This window comes from Apodemus sylvaticus, chromosome 7 (assembly GCF_947179515.1).
Source record: "Apodemus sylvaticus chromosome 7, mApoSyl1.1, whole genome shotgun sequence".
Lineage (NCBI taxonomy): Eukaryota > Metazoa > Chordata > Mammalia > Rodentia > Muridae > Apodemus > Apodemus sylvaticus.
Genome location: NC_067478.1, coordinates 15,067,660 through 15,080,531, shown reverse-complemented (window position 1 = coordinate 15,080,531; position 12,872 = coordinate 15,067,660). Strand labels below are relative to the sequence as shown.

At 46.1% G+C, this 12,872-nt stretch overlaps 2 protein-coding genes across 8 annotated transcripts in view; both read left to right on the top strand.

Annotated features, from left to right (window-relative positions):
• Qrich1 (glutamine rich 1) overlaps positions 1 to 7,725 on the top strand; it is a 36,314-nt gene extending 28,589 nt beyond the window's left edge. For all 6 annotated transcript variants that reach the window (XM_052187233.1, XM_052187232.1, XM_052187234.1 and 3 more), the window contains 4 exons: positions 3,404 to 3,512; positions 3,849 to 4,000; positions 4,917 to 5,007; positions 6,766 to 7,725. In XM_052187233.1, the coding sequence (XP_052043193.1) occupies positions 3,404 to 3,512; positions 3,849 to 4,000; positions 4,917 to 5,007; positions 6,766 to 6,958 (545 nt within the window). In that variant the 3' untranslated portion in view covers positions 6,959 to 7,725. The remainder of the gene's footprint in view (positions 1 to 3,403; positions 3,513 to 3,848; positions 4,001 to 4,916; positions 5,008 to 6,765) is intronic.
• A 260-nt stretch (positions 7,726 to 7,985) lies between these two features.
• Impdh2 (inosine monophosphate dehydrogenase 2) lies at positions 7,986 to 12,680 on the top strand. 2 transcript variants are annotated; one of them, XM_052187244.1, is made up of 15 exons: positions 7,986 to 8,166; positions 8,576 to 8,624; positions 8,973 to 9,074; positions 9,160 to 9,234; positions 9,538 to 9,744; positions 10,077 to 10,164; positions 10,242 to 10,441; positions 10,524 to 10,614; positions 10,697 to 10,792; positions 11,004 to 11,075; positions 11,732 to 11,875; positions 11,963 to 12,107; positions 12,198 to 12,341; positions 12,432 to 12,515; positions 12,601 to 12,680. In XM_052187244.1, the coding sequence occupies exons 1-15, from the start codon at positions 8,069 to 8,071 to the stop codon at positions 12,620 to 12,622; spliced, it is 1,617 nt and encodes a 538-aa protein (XP_052043204.1). In that variant the 5' UTR covers positions 7,986 to 8,068; the 3' UTR covers positions 12,623 to 12,680. The 2 variants fall into 2 exon arrangements, with proteins under 2 accessions (XP_052043204.1, XP_052043205.1); XM_052187245.1 differs by lacking the exon at positions 11,004 to 11,075 and having other exon boundaries at positions 7,988 to 8,166.
• The last annotated feature ends 192 nt before the right edge of the window (positions 12,681 to 12,872 follow it).

Below are 12,872 nucleotides of genomic sequence, written 5' to 3'. Positions count from 1 at the left end.
CCAACCCATAGCATAAAAATACATTTAATCCCATTTCCAAAGTCCCCATAGTCTATATCATTTTCAACCATGTTAAAAGTCCAAAGTTCAAAATCTGAGATTCATCCAATCACCTAACTATAATCCCTAAAGCAAGACAGGAAACCAGCTAGACAAACTCCAAACTCAGCATCTCCATATCTGATGTCAAACTGGTCTTCAGGTCTCAAATTCCGTGTTTTTTGTTTTTTTAATTTATAAGTACATTTTTCAGTGTCTTCAGACACACCAGAAGAGGGCATCAAATCTTATCACAGATGATTGTAAGCCACCATGTGGTTGCTGGGATTTGAACTCAAGACCTCTGGAAGAGCAGTCAGTGCTCTTAACCACTTTAACCACTGAACCATGTCTCCAGCCCTCAAATTCCTTTTTTTGTTTTTTTTTTTGTTTTTTTTTTTTTTTTGTCTTTGTTGATTTTAACAAACTTTTTTCTCCTGGGCAGTTCAGCTCTGTGTTAGCAGCTTTCCTCAGCAGATAGCCCACAGCTCTGGCATCTCAAAAATCTTGGGATCTCTAAGGCAACTTCAAATGTTACAGCTTTTTGTTTTAATGTCTTGGATCCACACATGATCTTCTGGGATCTGGCGTCACTTCTCCAGCTCTGTCCTCTGTAGCATTCTAAGCTCAGGTTGGTCCACTCCACTGCCACTGCTATTCTTGGTGATCATACTGACATCTCCAATATGTTGGGGTCTTACACTGCAACTAGACTTCACCAATAGCCTCTCACCAGGCGGTGGTTGCGCATGCCATTAATCCCAGCACTTGAGAGGCAGAGGCAGGCAGATTTCTGAGTTCAAGGCCAGCCAGGACTACACAGAGAAACCCTGTCTCAAAACAAAACAAAACAGAAGACAATAGCTTCTCATAGGCTCTTTTCAAGGTGCCAAGTCTCAGCTCATTTGCATGACCCCTTCAGTCTTGGGCTGTCAACTGCAACTGAGGCTGCACCTTCCTCAGTGGCCTTCCTGGCCTCTCATAGCTGCTCTTCATGACTCCAAAGCCAATACACATCACCAAGTACAGCTGCAGCACTAGGTACGACTTTGGCTATCTCTGGAACATAGTTAGCTTCTTTGTGCTCTCAGAAAAGATTTCCCAGATTTCACCTCAGTGATGGTGGTCTCGATCACCACTGATTTCTCAGTTCCCACTAATTAGCATCAATTACCCCAGTAGTCCCTTCTGTTCTTTTTTTGGGTTGGGTTGGGTTTTTTTTGGGTTTTTTGTTTTTGTTTTTGTTTTCCGAGACAGGGTTTCTCTGTGTAGCCCTGGCTGTCCTGGAACTTACTCTGTAGATCAGGCTGGCCTCAAACTCAGAAATCTGCCTGTCTCTGCCTCCCAGGTGCTGGGATTAAAGGTGTGCGCCACCACCGCCCGGCTGTCCCTTCTGTTCTTGACTCCATTATCAAGGCAGGAGCATGGCAGTGTCCAGGCAGACATGGTGCAACAGCAGCTGAGAGTTGGTGGCAAAGTAATCCAAGAAGAGTAGAATATGCAGTCATTTGCCTGAGATGGCTTTTACTGTAGAGAATGCTCTGTTATGCCATTCATCCTATGTTGAAAGGGCTTCAGATTTGTCTGGGAAATGGAAAACAGTTCTCATTGCTACTGCGCTACTGTACAATATACATTGTACAATAGACCAGCATGAGGCCAAAGACAGGCATAATTGGACAGTAAAATTTCAACATTGGGCAGTGGTGGCACACGGCTTTAATCCCAGCACTTGAGAGGCAGAGGCAGGCGGATCTCTGATTTCGAGGTCAGCCAGGGCTACACAGAGAAACCCTGTCTCAGGGGAAAAATTTTTTTTCAACATTCCAGAATGAGAGGTTAGGTAACATTATAAGTTCCAGCCCAGCCTGAGCTACAGTCGCAGGCCAGCTTAAGCATTAGGGAGAGACCCTGAATTGATAAATCAATCAATCAAAGAAACAGGAAACCATCTAGAAATGTCTTAAGAAATAAATGTGCTTTAAAGTAGTAATAGGATGGTTTTATTTTTGTTTTGGTTTTGTTTTTCATTCTAGAATTGTTATCTTCACTTCCTGACTATATAATTTTAAAAGTCTTTGGAGACTAGGCTGTGTCAGCTCATCTGCTTGCTAAACATGTTCCTAGTATAAAACAGTTGCACATCTTTAAAGGACTTGAGCACACAAAGGTGCCAGAATGGTCAGATCAAACCGTGTGTTTCTAGTTTTTCAGGTTCAGACTGTTGCCCTTTTGAACCCCGTAGCTGTAAGTTTACTTGGGTATTAGTAATAAGTGCTATTTTGGAGGAAACTGGAGTAATTTATCAGCCTTCTCTTTTATTCATAAAATTGCCTTGCTAACCAGAGATAGTAAATGTATAAGATGTATGTGTTTCGAATCTCTGTTCCGTAGCACCCTGAAAACATGAGGGCTGGAGAAGAGAATTCAAGGTTTATTATAAGCACTTGTTGCTCTTGCAGAGAAGCCAGATCAACTCCCAGCCACACCACGTGGTAATTCACAACCATCTCCACTTCCAGGAGATCAGATACCATCTCCTGACCTTCAGGGGCACCAGACATTCACTTAGGCACACACATACACTGGGGCAAAACACTCATCTGCTGCATAAATCCTTAAAGACTAGAAGCAGAGCTTGGGTTGTAGCTTTAAGTAATTTACTTTCCAGAGTTCTTTTTTGCTAATCATCTTTGATTGAGGCGAGTAGGAAGAAAAATTTTAAGTAGCATCAGTTTTCTGTCACCTTGAAACTTAATTAGAAACAAGTAGTCATTGTCAGGGCCTACAAAAGAAATTTAATTACAACCCAAGCATCTGTTTTTGCTGTTTTATTTATTTTATGTATTTAAGTGCTCCATCTGCATGTATACTTTATGTCAGAAGAGGGTATCAGATCCCAGTTGTGAACCACCATGTGGTTGCTGGGAATTGAACTCAGGACCTCTGGAAAATCAGTCAAGTGTTCTTGCACTATCTTCATTTCCAGATTGCTCTAACCACTGAGCCAACTCTCTCCATCTCTCTCCATATATTTTTTTTTTTTTATGGGCATTGATGTTTTGCTTGCATGTATGTTTTTGTTGAGGGTGTCTGATCCCCTTGAAGTGGAAGTACAGACAGGTATGAGCTGCCATGTGAGTGCTGGGAATTGAACCAGAGTACTCTGGAAGAGGGGCCAGTGATTTTAGCCTCTGAGCCATCTCTAGCCCCAGATCTGTGTTTTAACTAGCTCTGGATTATTTAACTACACCCTAGTGATGTTTGCCATAAGGCAGTCCCTGTGTAGTCTTTGCCTCTTCTGGTCCTTGTGTTTGTGGACCTTTATCATCCAGGGGTTGCAATGGTGTTCTGTTCCACCTAGGCTACGTTCTGCCCAGCCATGTGACTGAAGAGATGCTGTGGGAATGCAAGCAGCTTGGGGCACATTCCCCTTCCACACTGTTGACCACCCTCATGTTCTTTAACACCAAGTAAGTATTCTAGAAACTACTACTGGCAGCTACCCAGTGACACCTGGGAAAACCAAGAGGACTTCTTTATTCCTCTGATACATTTGAGAAATTTTGAGCTAGTTAAGAGTTCCAGTTAGCTGCTTTTGTGTGTAGTGAGTGGTAAGGGGCAGGCAGCCTTGCCAGATCCCCTTCAATCTGTATTGATGGGCTCTTTCTCTGGATGGTATGCTTGAACATGGCCCTACCTAGATCCTGGGAGTGGGGAGTGGTTATCTGAGTCATTGATGGGCAGAAGGTAAATTATCGTATCCTCCTGGCATCCCTCTTTTTGCCTTGCTTGTACTTGTGGTCCAGGTACTTCCTGTTGAAGACAGTAGATCAGCACATGAAGCTGGCTTTCTCCAAGGTCCTCAGACAGACAAAGAAGAGCCCCTCAAATCCCAAGGATAAAAGCACGAGTATCCGCTACCTTAAGGCCCTTGGAATACATCAGACTGGCCAGAAAGGTAGGAACTGGAACTAAAAATACAGCCAGACGTACTCGTCAGTGGGAATGTGTGTGCAAGTTGAGGTGGTCTGGGCAGAAATTATCCGCTTCCTTTTTCTTGGCCAAAAGCTCTAAACAGTTTTCATAGAATCAAGCATGCCCTAGAGAACATAGCTTTTCCCTCCAGCATTGTCCACTCCTCATCCCTTTCTTCTTTAACCTAGGATTTCTGTGTTGGGTGGCTGAATGCCTAAAGTTAATATGTAGGTTTGCATTACCGTGCCAGATCTGTCCTGTGTGTGTGTGTGTGTGTGTGTGTGTGTGTGTGTGTGTGTGTGTGTTGACGCCCACACACATGCTTGTCCTTGCTCAGGGGCCAAATTACTAGTGGTCAGAGCGTAACTTGAATCAGTTTTCCCAGTTGGATCCTGTCTGACCAAGCCCGCTGCTCAGTCAGTAAATGGGTTCTCTAGCGCAGGAGGGAGAATTAAAAGAGACAGACAATGCTGTAGCATTACCCCAGTAATTCTGAGACTGAAGGCGGGTTTAATAATTTCCAATCCACTTTCATTACTTGCATGTATTAAGATCAGTAGTAGTGCAATGAACAAGCAAGACAGTAAACACGAAATAGTCAAGGCAATAAGCAAAGTCCCATGACAATTCTTCCTTGTCCAAGCCCAGAATCTTGACTGAAGCCTGCTTCTTTCGTTCCACCCTAAGGTTAAAATTGCTGCCTTAACCTACTTCCCTGTTATAGCCTAACATCAGATTCTTGCCTAAACTTAACTTCTCTATCATGCCCTAATGTCAGATTCCTGCTTGAAACCTTGTCCTTGACCAATGTCAGGCTCTTGCCAGGTGGCACGACAGCCCAATAAGGCTCTCTACAATCCTGGCAATTGAACTTACTTTTTTGTTTGTTTTTTAAATAGTTACAGATGACATGTATGCAGAACAAACAGAAAATCCAGAGAACCCATTAAGGTGTCCCATCAAGCTCTACGATTTCTACCTCTTCAAATGGTGAGGAGGCTTTGTACACTAAATGTATGTGTGTGTTTGTGGGAGTATGACTTTGAACTCCTGATTCCAGAATAGAACTACAAACTGCCTACCCATGACAAGATAAACTTGTCTTTAATAAAGATGCCACTCTGCTGTGGTTGGACACTCCTTTAATCTCAGCACTTCGGAGGTAGAGGCTTATGGATCTCTCTGAGTTCAAGAATGGCCAAGACTTCACAGAGAAACCCTGTCTTGAAAATGACAAAAATAATAAAGATGTACACAGATACTAAAAGAGAAGTGGGGGGTGTTGCTCAGGATTAGAGTGATTGTCTGGTGTGCTCTGAATTGAGTCCCCAGTACTATCAAAGAAATAACTTTTTGTTTGGAGTCCCAAAACAACATCTCTGTATAACCTAGGTTATCCTGAGACTCAGATCAGATTGGCTTCAGGCTTGAATTGACACAATCTATCTTCCTCTGCCTCTTGAGTTCTGGGAGTAATGGTCTGTTCCACCATATCTAGCCAAAGAAATAAAGTTCATTTGATTTGCCAAGATGTGGAATATACATAACACTATAATATAAAAGGATCATGAACTCTGCTAGCCACTTTTGAGACATTGTCTCTTCCATGTAGCTTTGGGTGGCCTGCAATTCGTTCTGTAAACCAGGCTGGCCTCACACAAGAGATCTGTCTGCCTTTGACAGTATTAGGATTAAAAGTGTACATCACCACAACAGGCTCTGACAGGACTTTTCATAGAGGTATAAAGGTACAAAGGCTTTTACTTTTAAAATCACATAGTGATTTAATCACATGGTCACTGGCTCAAAGTTTGTTACTGGTACCATCAGCATACGGGTGTTGGGGGTGTTCCTGATTGTTTTCTTTTCATAATAGGTTGGTGCATCCTCTTCATATCAATGTCAGAAGAGCTTTTGTGTTTATGGGTCTTTGTGGTTATTGGATACTTTCATTAGAATAAAACCTTCAGTGATTCCTCACTTTTCTATAAATACACACGATGAACAATCCTCTAATGCACTTGCATTGCTAGTTCACTACTGCTACTTTAAAAGACTATAGCCATATTTACATCCAAGGGCATTATTTTTTCTCTTTTCTGGACATTATTAGCAGCTCCAATAAAACATATTTAGATTGCCTACCTTTGTCCTCAGCTGTTTCCTCTGTAGCACTTACCTAGTATCAGTTCTTACATATTTGTATAACTTTGTCAGGAACCTGCCCACTTACTTAAACATCTGTACTCAATATAGAGCTGACACGTGTTCATTACATTTTGAATGCATGGATGAATGGCTGTCAGATGATGCTGGAGTGTGCTGAATACTGAAGAGGTACAGACTGTAGGCTGGAGGCAAAATGAGCCCAGATAAGATGGTTTTTGGTAGCCATCTTAAAGGTGGTGGCGCACGCCTGTAATCCCAGCACTCTGGGAGGCAGAGGCAGGTGGATTTCTTGAGTTCGAGGCCAGCCTGGTCTACAAAGTGAGTTCTAGGACAGCCAGGGCTATACAGAGAAACCCTGTCTCGGAAAAAAAAAGAAAAAGAAAAAGAAAAATTAAAAAACAAAAAAAAAAGAGATGGGTTTTGGCCTTTGCTGCTCAGTTGAAAACAGTGTGCTTAAACAGTTGGATCTTCTAGATGCTAAAGTCTGTGTGCTTAAAGTAATTCAACCTGAAATTGTTTTGGAGGCTCAAACTAGAATGGTTTAAAATTATGCTATTACTTACTGAAATTATTCTTCAGCCCCCAGAGTGTGAAAGGCCGAAATGACACCTTTTACCTGACACCTGAGCCAGTTGTAGCTCCCAACAGCCCAATCTGGTACTCAGTCCAGCCTATCAGCAGAGAACAGATGGGACAGATGCTAACCCGGATCCTGGTTATACGAGAAATTCAAGAAGCCATTGCCGTGGCCAACGCAACCACCATGCACTGAGGTGCCTCAGCCACAGGAAAAAAAATCCAGGAAAAACCAGATAGACTTTTACACTAAGGGAGAGGCCTCCATCTTTTCTTTCTTTTTTTCTTTTTTTTTTTTTTTTAATTTGTAGTTATGCTTTTCAGGCTACTTTTGTTCAAAATGTAAAAGACAGTGTTGCCCTCTCTGCATCTTCATAAAATGGGCAGACCCCCTGGTTCATAGGGATCTGGGCTTTCTGAGAACCTGGTGTCCTAGGAAGTGGTTGGCTTTTTCCTTTCTCTTTTTCTTTTGTCTGGGGCATGGGGAAAGCGACTTGGACTGTATGGAGAAATATAAGGCCTTCCCTTCCACAAAGAAGATGGAGCTGGCTGATGATGGTGATTCAACCCTCCTGGAGATCTCCACCTTTCACTCTGGACCCGCAAACTTTACAGACCACTCAGAGCCATGGTGTTTTTTTTTTTGTTTTGTTTTGTAATGCTCAGACATAAACTTAGCATCTTGATGGAAGAAAAATGAGGGGAACTTCAATTATGATTTTTATTAAAGACAATTTCTATTACACCCTTCTTTATGACAAGTGACATAGATATTAAAGTAAAAACTTTACCAAGCTTTTTTTTTTTTTTTTGGCCTAACATTGAGGCCTTAAAACTGAGGCTCCTGTGCCTGATGGAATTCTTGTAACATACACTTGTGTATCATATAAAGATACCACTCTTTCTCTTATGTATTCTTATTCTAGTTGTTTATTAAGAATGACAAGCACGTCTTTTCAACAAGCTACTGGAGAACGTGTCTTTATTTGGGGGAGGAGCTTTGCGGGAGAAGTGGAAACAAAACTTAATTGAATGGTTTGGTGTCCTGTGGAGGAGGGACGCAGAGGGGCGGGACAGGAAGCAGCCCTCTGCCCTTAGGCCGGGGAAGGCGATAAGCACGCCTTTAACCATCTCCGCTAGCCCCGCCCCAATGCGGGGAGGGGCACTCAATACGCACGCCCTACGCCCTGGCGTCAGTGACGCACGCGACGTGTGACGGAATAGTCTAGTTTATATTGGCGCGGTCCGGATTGCCGAGGCCTCTGCGGCGCGGTCCTCGGAGGCGCGTGTCCGTCCCTCGTTGGTCATGGCGGACTACCTGATCAGCGGAGGCACTTCTTACGTGCCGGACGACGGGCTCACCGCACAGCAGCTTTTCAACTGCGGGGACGGCCTCACCTACAAGTGCGGGTCTAGGGCACCCATCTGGGCGAGGCGAGGGCCGCACGCTGGGGAGGAGGCCGGAGGAGGGAGGGCTTGATTGAAGCTCTCCTCGAACGGATGGGGAACAGGTTCCGGGAATTACCTTTCACCGGAGAATGAGTTTGACGTGTGAAGCAGGGGCAGGGCTTTAGAGGGTGCTTTCAATAGTACTTAAGACTTGAGTCTTGAGACTCAGTTCCCTGGATATATGGAATTGTTAGTGTGCAGTAGCACTAATGACACCTCGGTGGCATCCACCTAGTGACATCTTGGCCTGTGTCACACGTGCTCAGTACAACTCGCTGCTCAAAAGAGTTTTTCGGGATGATATATGGAGTTCAAGTTTCTTGGTGTCACAAGCCTGAGAGCCCTGCCTGTTTCCCTCCTACAGTGATTTTCTCATTCTTCCCGGGTATATCGACTTCACTGCAGATCAGGTGGTGAGTATAAGGTACTGGGTTTCTGTTTAATTTTTGAGAGAGCCTACCTCTATAACCTTGGCTGCTCAAGCACTGGTTATGTTGACCAGGCTGACCCCTAATTGTTAGTGTCAGACCTCCGTCTTGTTTCTGAGTGAGTACTGGGATTACAGTAGGCATGTGCCACTGTGCCCACTCTAGGAACTGGGTTGGTAAACATTTAGGATGGGTGAGCTACTGCACCGTACTGGGCTTTGAGCTGAGGTGTAAAGTCAATGTGATGGTCTTCCTGGTGAACATGCAGATCACCCCGGGGCTCCTGTGATGGAATAAGCTGTATTTTCTTTTGCTGGTTCTTTATCGCCTCAGGACTTGACCTCTGCTCTAACTAAGAAGATTACACTGAAGACCCCATTGGTTTCCTCACCTATGGACACTGTGACAGAGGCAGGAATGGCCATCGCAATGGCGGTGAGGCTTGAGGGCCATGGGTGTCATCTTATAGCCAAAAATTGTCCCTCTTATTTTATCACTTACTTGAGTGTTCATCCTGTAGCTTACAGGAGGTATTGGTTTCATCCACCACAACTGCACACCTGAGTTCCAGGCCAATGAAGTTCGGAAAGTGAAGGTTAGCAAGGGCAAGCCCCGTGGCCAGACACCCTGGCAGTCACAGGCGTGGGGTGGCGTTGGAGGATTGGTTTTGCTAAGTGTCCTGTCTGCTGTGAGGTTCAGTTACTGAGGAGGAAGACCCCAGACCCCGTATCGTAAGCTTCCACAGTGCTTCCAGCCCACCTATGCCCTTGTTTGAGGCTTTGATGTGGTTCTGTTGCTCAACTGTACAGGACAGTCAGGCATGGACCTTATTCTTTAGACCAGGAGCCTGATGACAGTGATTTCAAAGATGCAGTGACCTTCTCACCATGCCTTCCAGAAATACGAACAGGGATTCATCACTGACCCAGTGGTTCTTAGCCCCAAGGATCGTGTACGTGACGTTTTTGAGGCCAAAGCCAGGCATGGCTTCTGTGGTATCCCCATCACAGATACAGGCCGGATGGGGAGTCGATTGGTGGGCATCATCTCCTCAAGGGACATTGATTTCCTCAAGGAGGAAGAGCATGACCGTTTCTTGGAAGAGGTAGGTGCCACTGGCCGAGGAGAAACAAGGTCTAAGAACCCAGACTTGAGAAAGCATGCAGTTTCTTTTAAGCTACCTGACCCCGCTGATGGCCTCATTTTCTGTCCAAGAAAAATGCCCAGCTACGTTTACTTACTTACTACTTCATGGGATGTCTGCATCCCTTCTCCTTGCCAGGACTCTGGTGACTAAATGTCTGCTAACATTGGTGCTTCCTTCCCCATTTCAGGAGGGGTGATTTGGGTCTATGTACATGATCATGGTGGTCTTCGGATTGTGGGCGAGGGAGGGTCCTGGTCTGACTGGTCTCTGCCTCCTGACTCATGTCCTAGATCATGACTAAGAGGGAAGATTTGGTGGTAGCCCCTGCTGGCGTCACTCTAAAAGAGGCAAACGAGATTCTGCAGCGCAGTAAAAAGGGTGAGTCCTAACCTAAGAGGTGGGAGGGGCTCAGAGATCATATTCAGGACCTGACCTGTGTCCTGCTCTGTCTTCAGGAAAGTTGCCCATTGTGAATGAAAATGATGAGTTGGTAGCCATCATTGCCCGCACAGACCTGAAGAAGAATCGTGATTACCCACTGGCTTCCAAAGATGCCAAAAAGCAACTACTGTGTGGGGCAGCCATTGGCACCCATGAGGATGACAAGTACAGGCTGGACTTACTGGCTCTTGCTGGTGTGGATGTGGTGGTTTTGGTAAGCTCCATTGTAAGTAGGGTGGGACTGGACTTGTGATTTGCCATTTGATGGTATAGCCAGAACTTCCTTCCCGTTCTAGGACTCTTCCCAGGGAAACTCCATCTTCCAGATCAACATGATCAAGTACATCAAGGAGAAGTACCCCAATCTCCAGGTCATTGGAGGCAATGGTAAGAAAAGGGAGTACTAAACTGGTGATGAGATGCGCGCTCTCTACGCCTGGACCCTCATTAGCCCTTCTGTTCACTGTAGTAGTCACTGCTGCTCAAGCCAAGAACCTCATAGATGCAGGTGTGGATGCTCTTCGAGTCGGCATGGGAAGTGGTTCCATCTGCATCACCCAGGAAGGTAACTCACACTTTGATCGGGGGCTTAGGGGAACTACACTTGACTCCTCCAACATGGGCGACTCTAGGGCCACACAGGCCTCTTGGATGGGTGACATGGCTGGAAGCAAGACAAGTTCTTGTCATCCCTCACCTGCCACTCCCTGCCTCGCCTGGCCTCCTTGCTCCTGCTCTGTGCCCTCTCTAAACTCTGGTCTGTTTGTTTTATTTAGTGGCTCCCAAGATCCCACCAGACATAAAGTCCCACAGCCCCAAATGCCCTTCTACTGTCTCGGGCTGCTATAGTAAGTCCGGCCCGGCCCACTGGCCCGGCCCAGCTGCCCACTGCCCGGCTGCTTGGTTGACTGTAGCTGTAGCTCCCAGGGTTTGTGGTGCTGTTGGGTGGGCAGGGCAGACATGTACAGACCATGGTTTGGGGGCTGCTTGGGATCACAGCTCCTTCCTAGGGTGCTCATAGAGCAGGACCTCCTTCCTGAGGCAGGCCCTGCTCTGTCCACATGCTCTGCAGTAGGCGTGGCTCAACAACCAACTCTTGAACTTGCTCTCTTCTATATACCACTGCCCTGATCTCGCCTGAGCTGTCCACTATGCAGGAAAGTCAAGGCCTGACTTGGCGTCTCTAGATACTAACTGCACGGTGACTCTTGCCACATCTGATACCAGCTGGGCGGGGCTTCCCGGCTGCTATAAACTGCATGTGCCTGAGGCTGCCCTGGGCCCTGCACACGTGCACGAGCACATGTAGAGGTGAAGCCCACACAGGTGTTTGTACTATTTAAGGCAGATGGGTAGTAGCCATCCATCCCAAACACATCTCATCAGCTGTGGACTTGGTATAGGTGTCTTTCAGAGCTGCTGGGTCGTGTGAGTAGCTCACAGTTCCCCTTGCATCCCCTTATCCCAGTATTACACACCCATCTGTCCCTCCATCTCTCAACAGTGTTGGCCTGTGGGCGGCCCCAAGCCACAGCAGTGTACAAGGTCTCGGAATATGCGCGTCGCTTTGGTGTTCCTGTTATTGCTGATGGGGGAATCCAAAATGTGGGTCATATTGCCAAAGCTTTGGCTCTCGGGGCTTCTACAGGTGAGGCCTAGTAACCTTAGAGCCTGGCTGGGGTTCCCTTCCCGGTACTTCTCAGGTGATGCCTCTAGGTCACTTGTCTGTCCACAGTCATGATGGGCTCCCTCTTGGCTGCCACCACTGAGGCCCCTGGTGAGTACTTCTTCTCAGATGGGATCCGGCTCAAGAAGTACCGAGGCATGGGCTCTCTCGATGCCATGGACAAGCACCTCAGCAGTCAGAACCGCTACTTCAGGTGAGATCAGCGAACCAGTCAGTCCACCCAATCCCGCATCTGCTCTCATCTCCTTGGCAACTTTGTGCATGTGTCTGCCTCTTTCAACAGTGAAGCTGACAAAATCAAAGTGGCCCAAGGAGTTTCAGGGGCAGTGCAGGACAAAGGGTCTATCCACAAGTTCGTTCCTTACTTGATTGCTGGCATCCAGCATTCCTGTCAGGACATTGGTGCCAAGAGTTTAACCCAAGTCAGGTGAGCTTGGGTAGCTGGGACTTTTAAGAATCAGGAAGTAGTGCATGGCCCACTACTGCATGCATCTAACTAATACCTGCTTCTCTCCAGAGCCATGATGTACTCCGGGGAACTTAAATTTGAGAAGAGAACATCCTCGGCTCAGGTGGAAGGAGGTGTCCACAGCCTCCATTCGTAAGTAGCCCTATGCGTGGGGGGGCTCCTGCCAGCCGCAGACACCCTCCTCCCTCCTCAAACTCAAAATGGTTTCTCCCTACAGGTACGAGAAACGGCTCTTCTGAAAACAGATCCAGTATATGCCTTGGATTTTTCAATAAAATTTTTGGGAAAAAGTGACAACTGATCTTTGAGTTCAAGGGGCACTTGGAATTTTGTGGTCACCACCATCACACATGCTCACAGAGGATAGTCTTCTCACTTGTGACAGAGCCTTGTGCCATCCATGTGTACTTCCTGTTCTACTTCTAAAAGAAGTCAGGAAAGCTATTGGGGTCTCTTCCAATCTGTGTATGAGCAAAGTAGATGGTGACC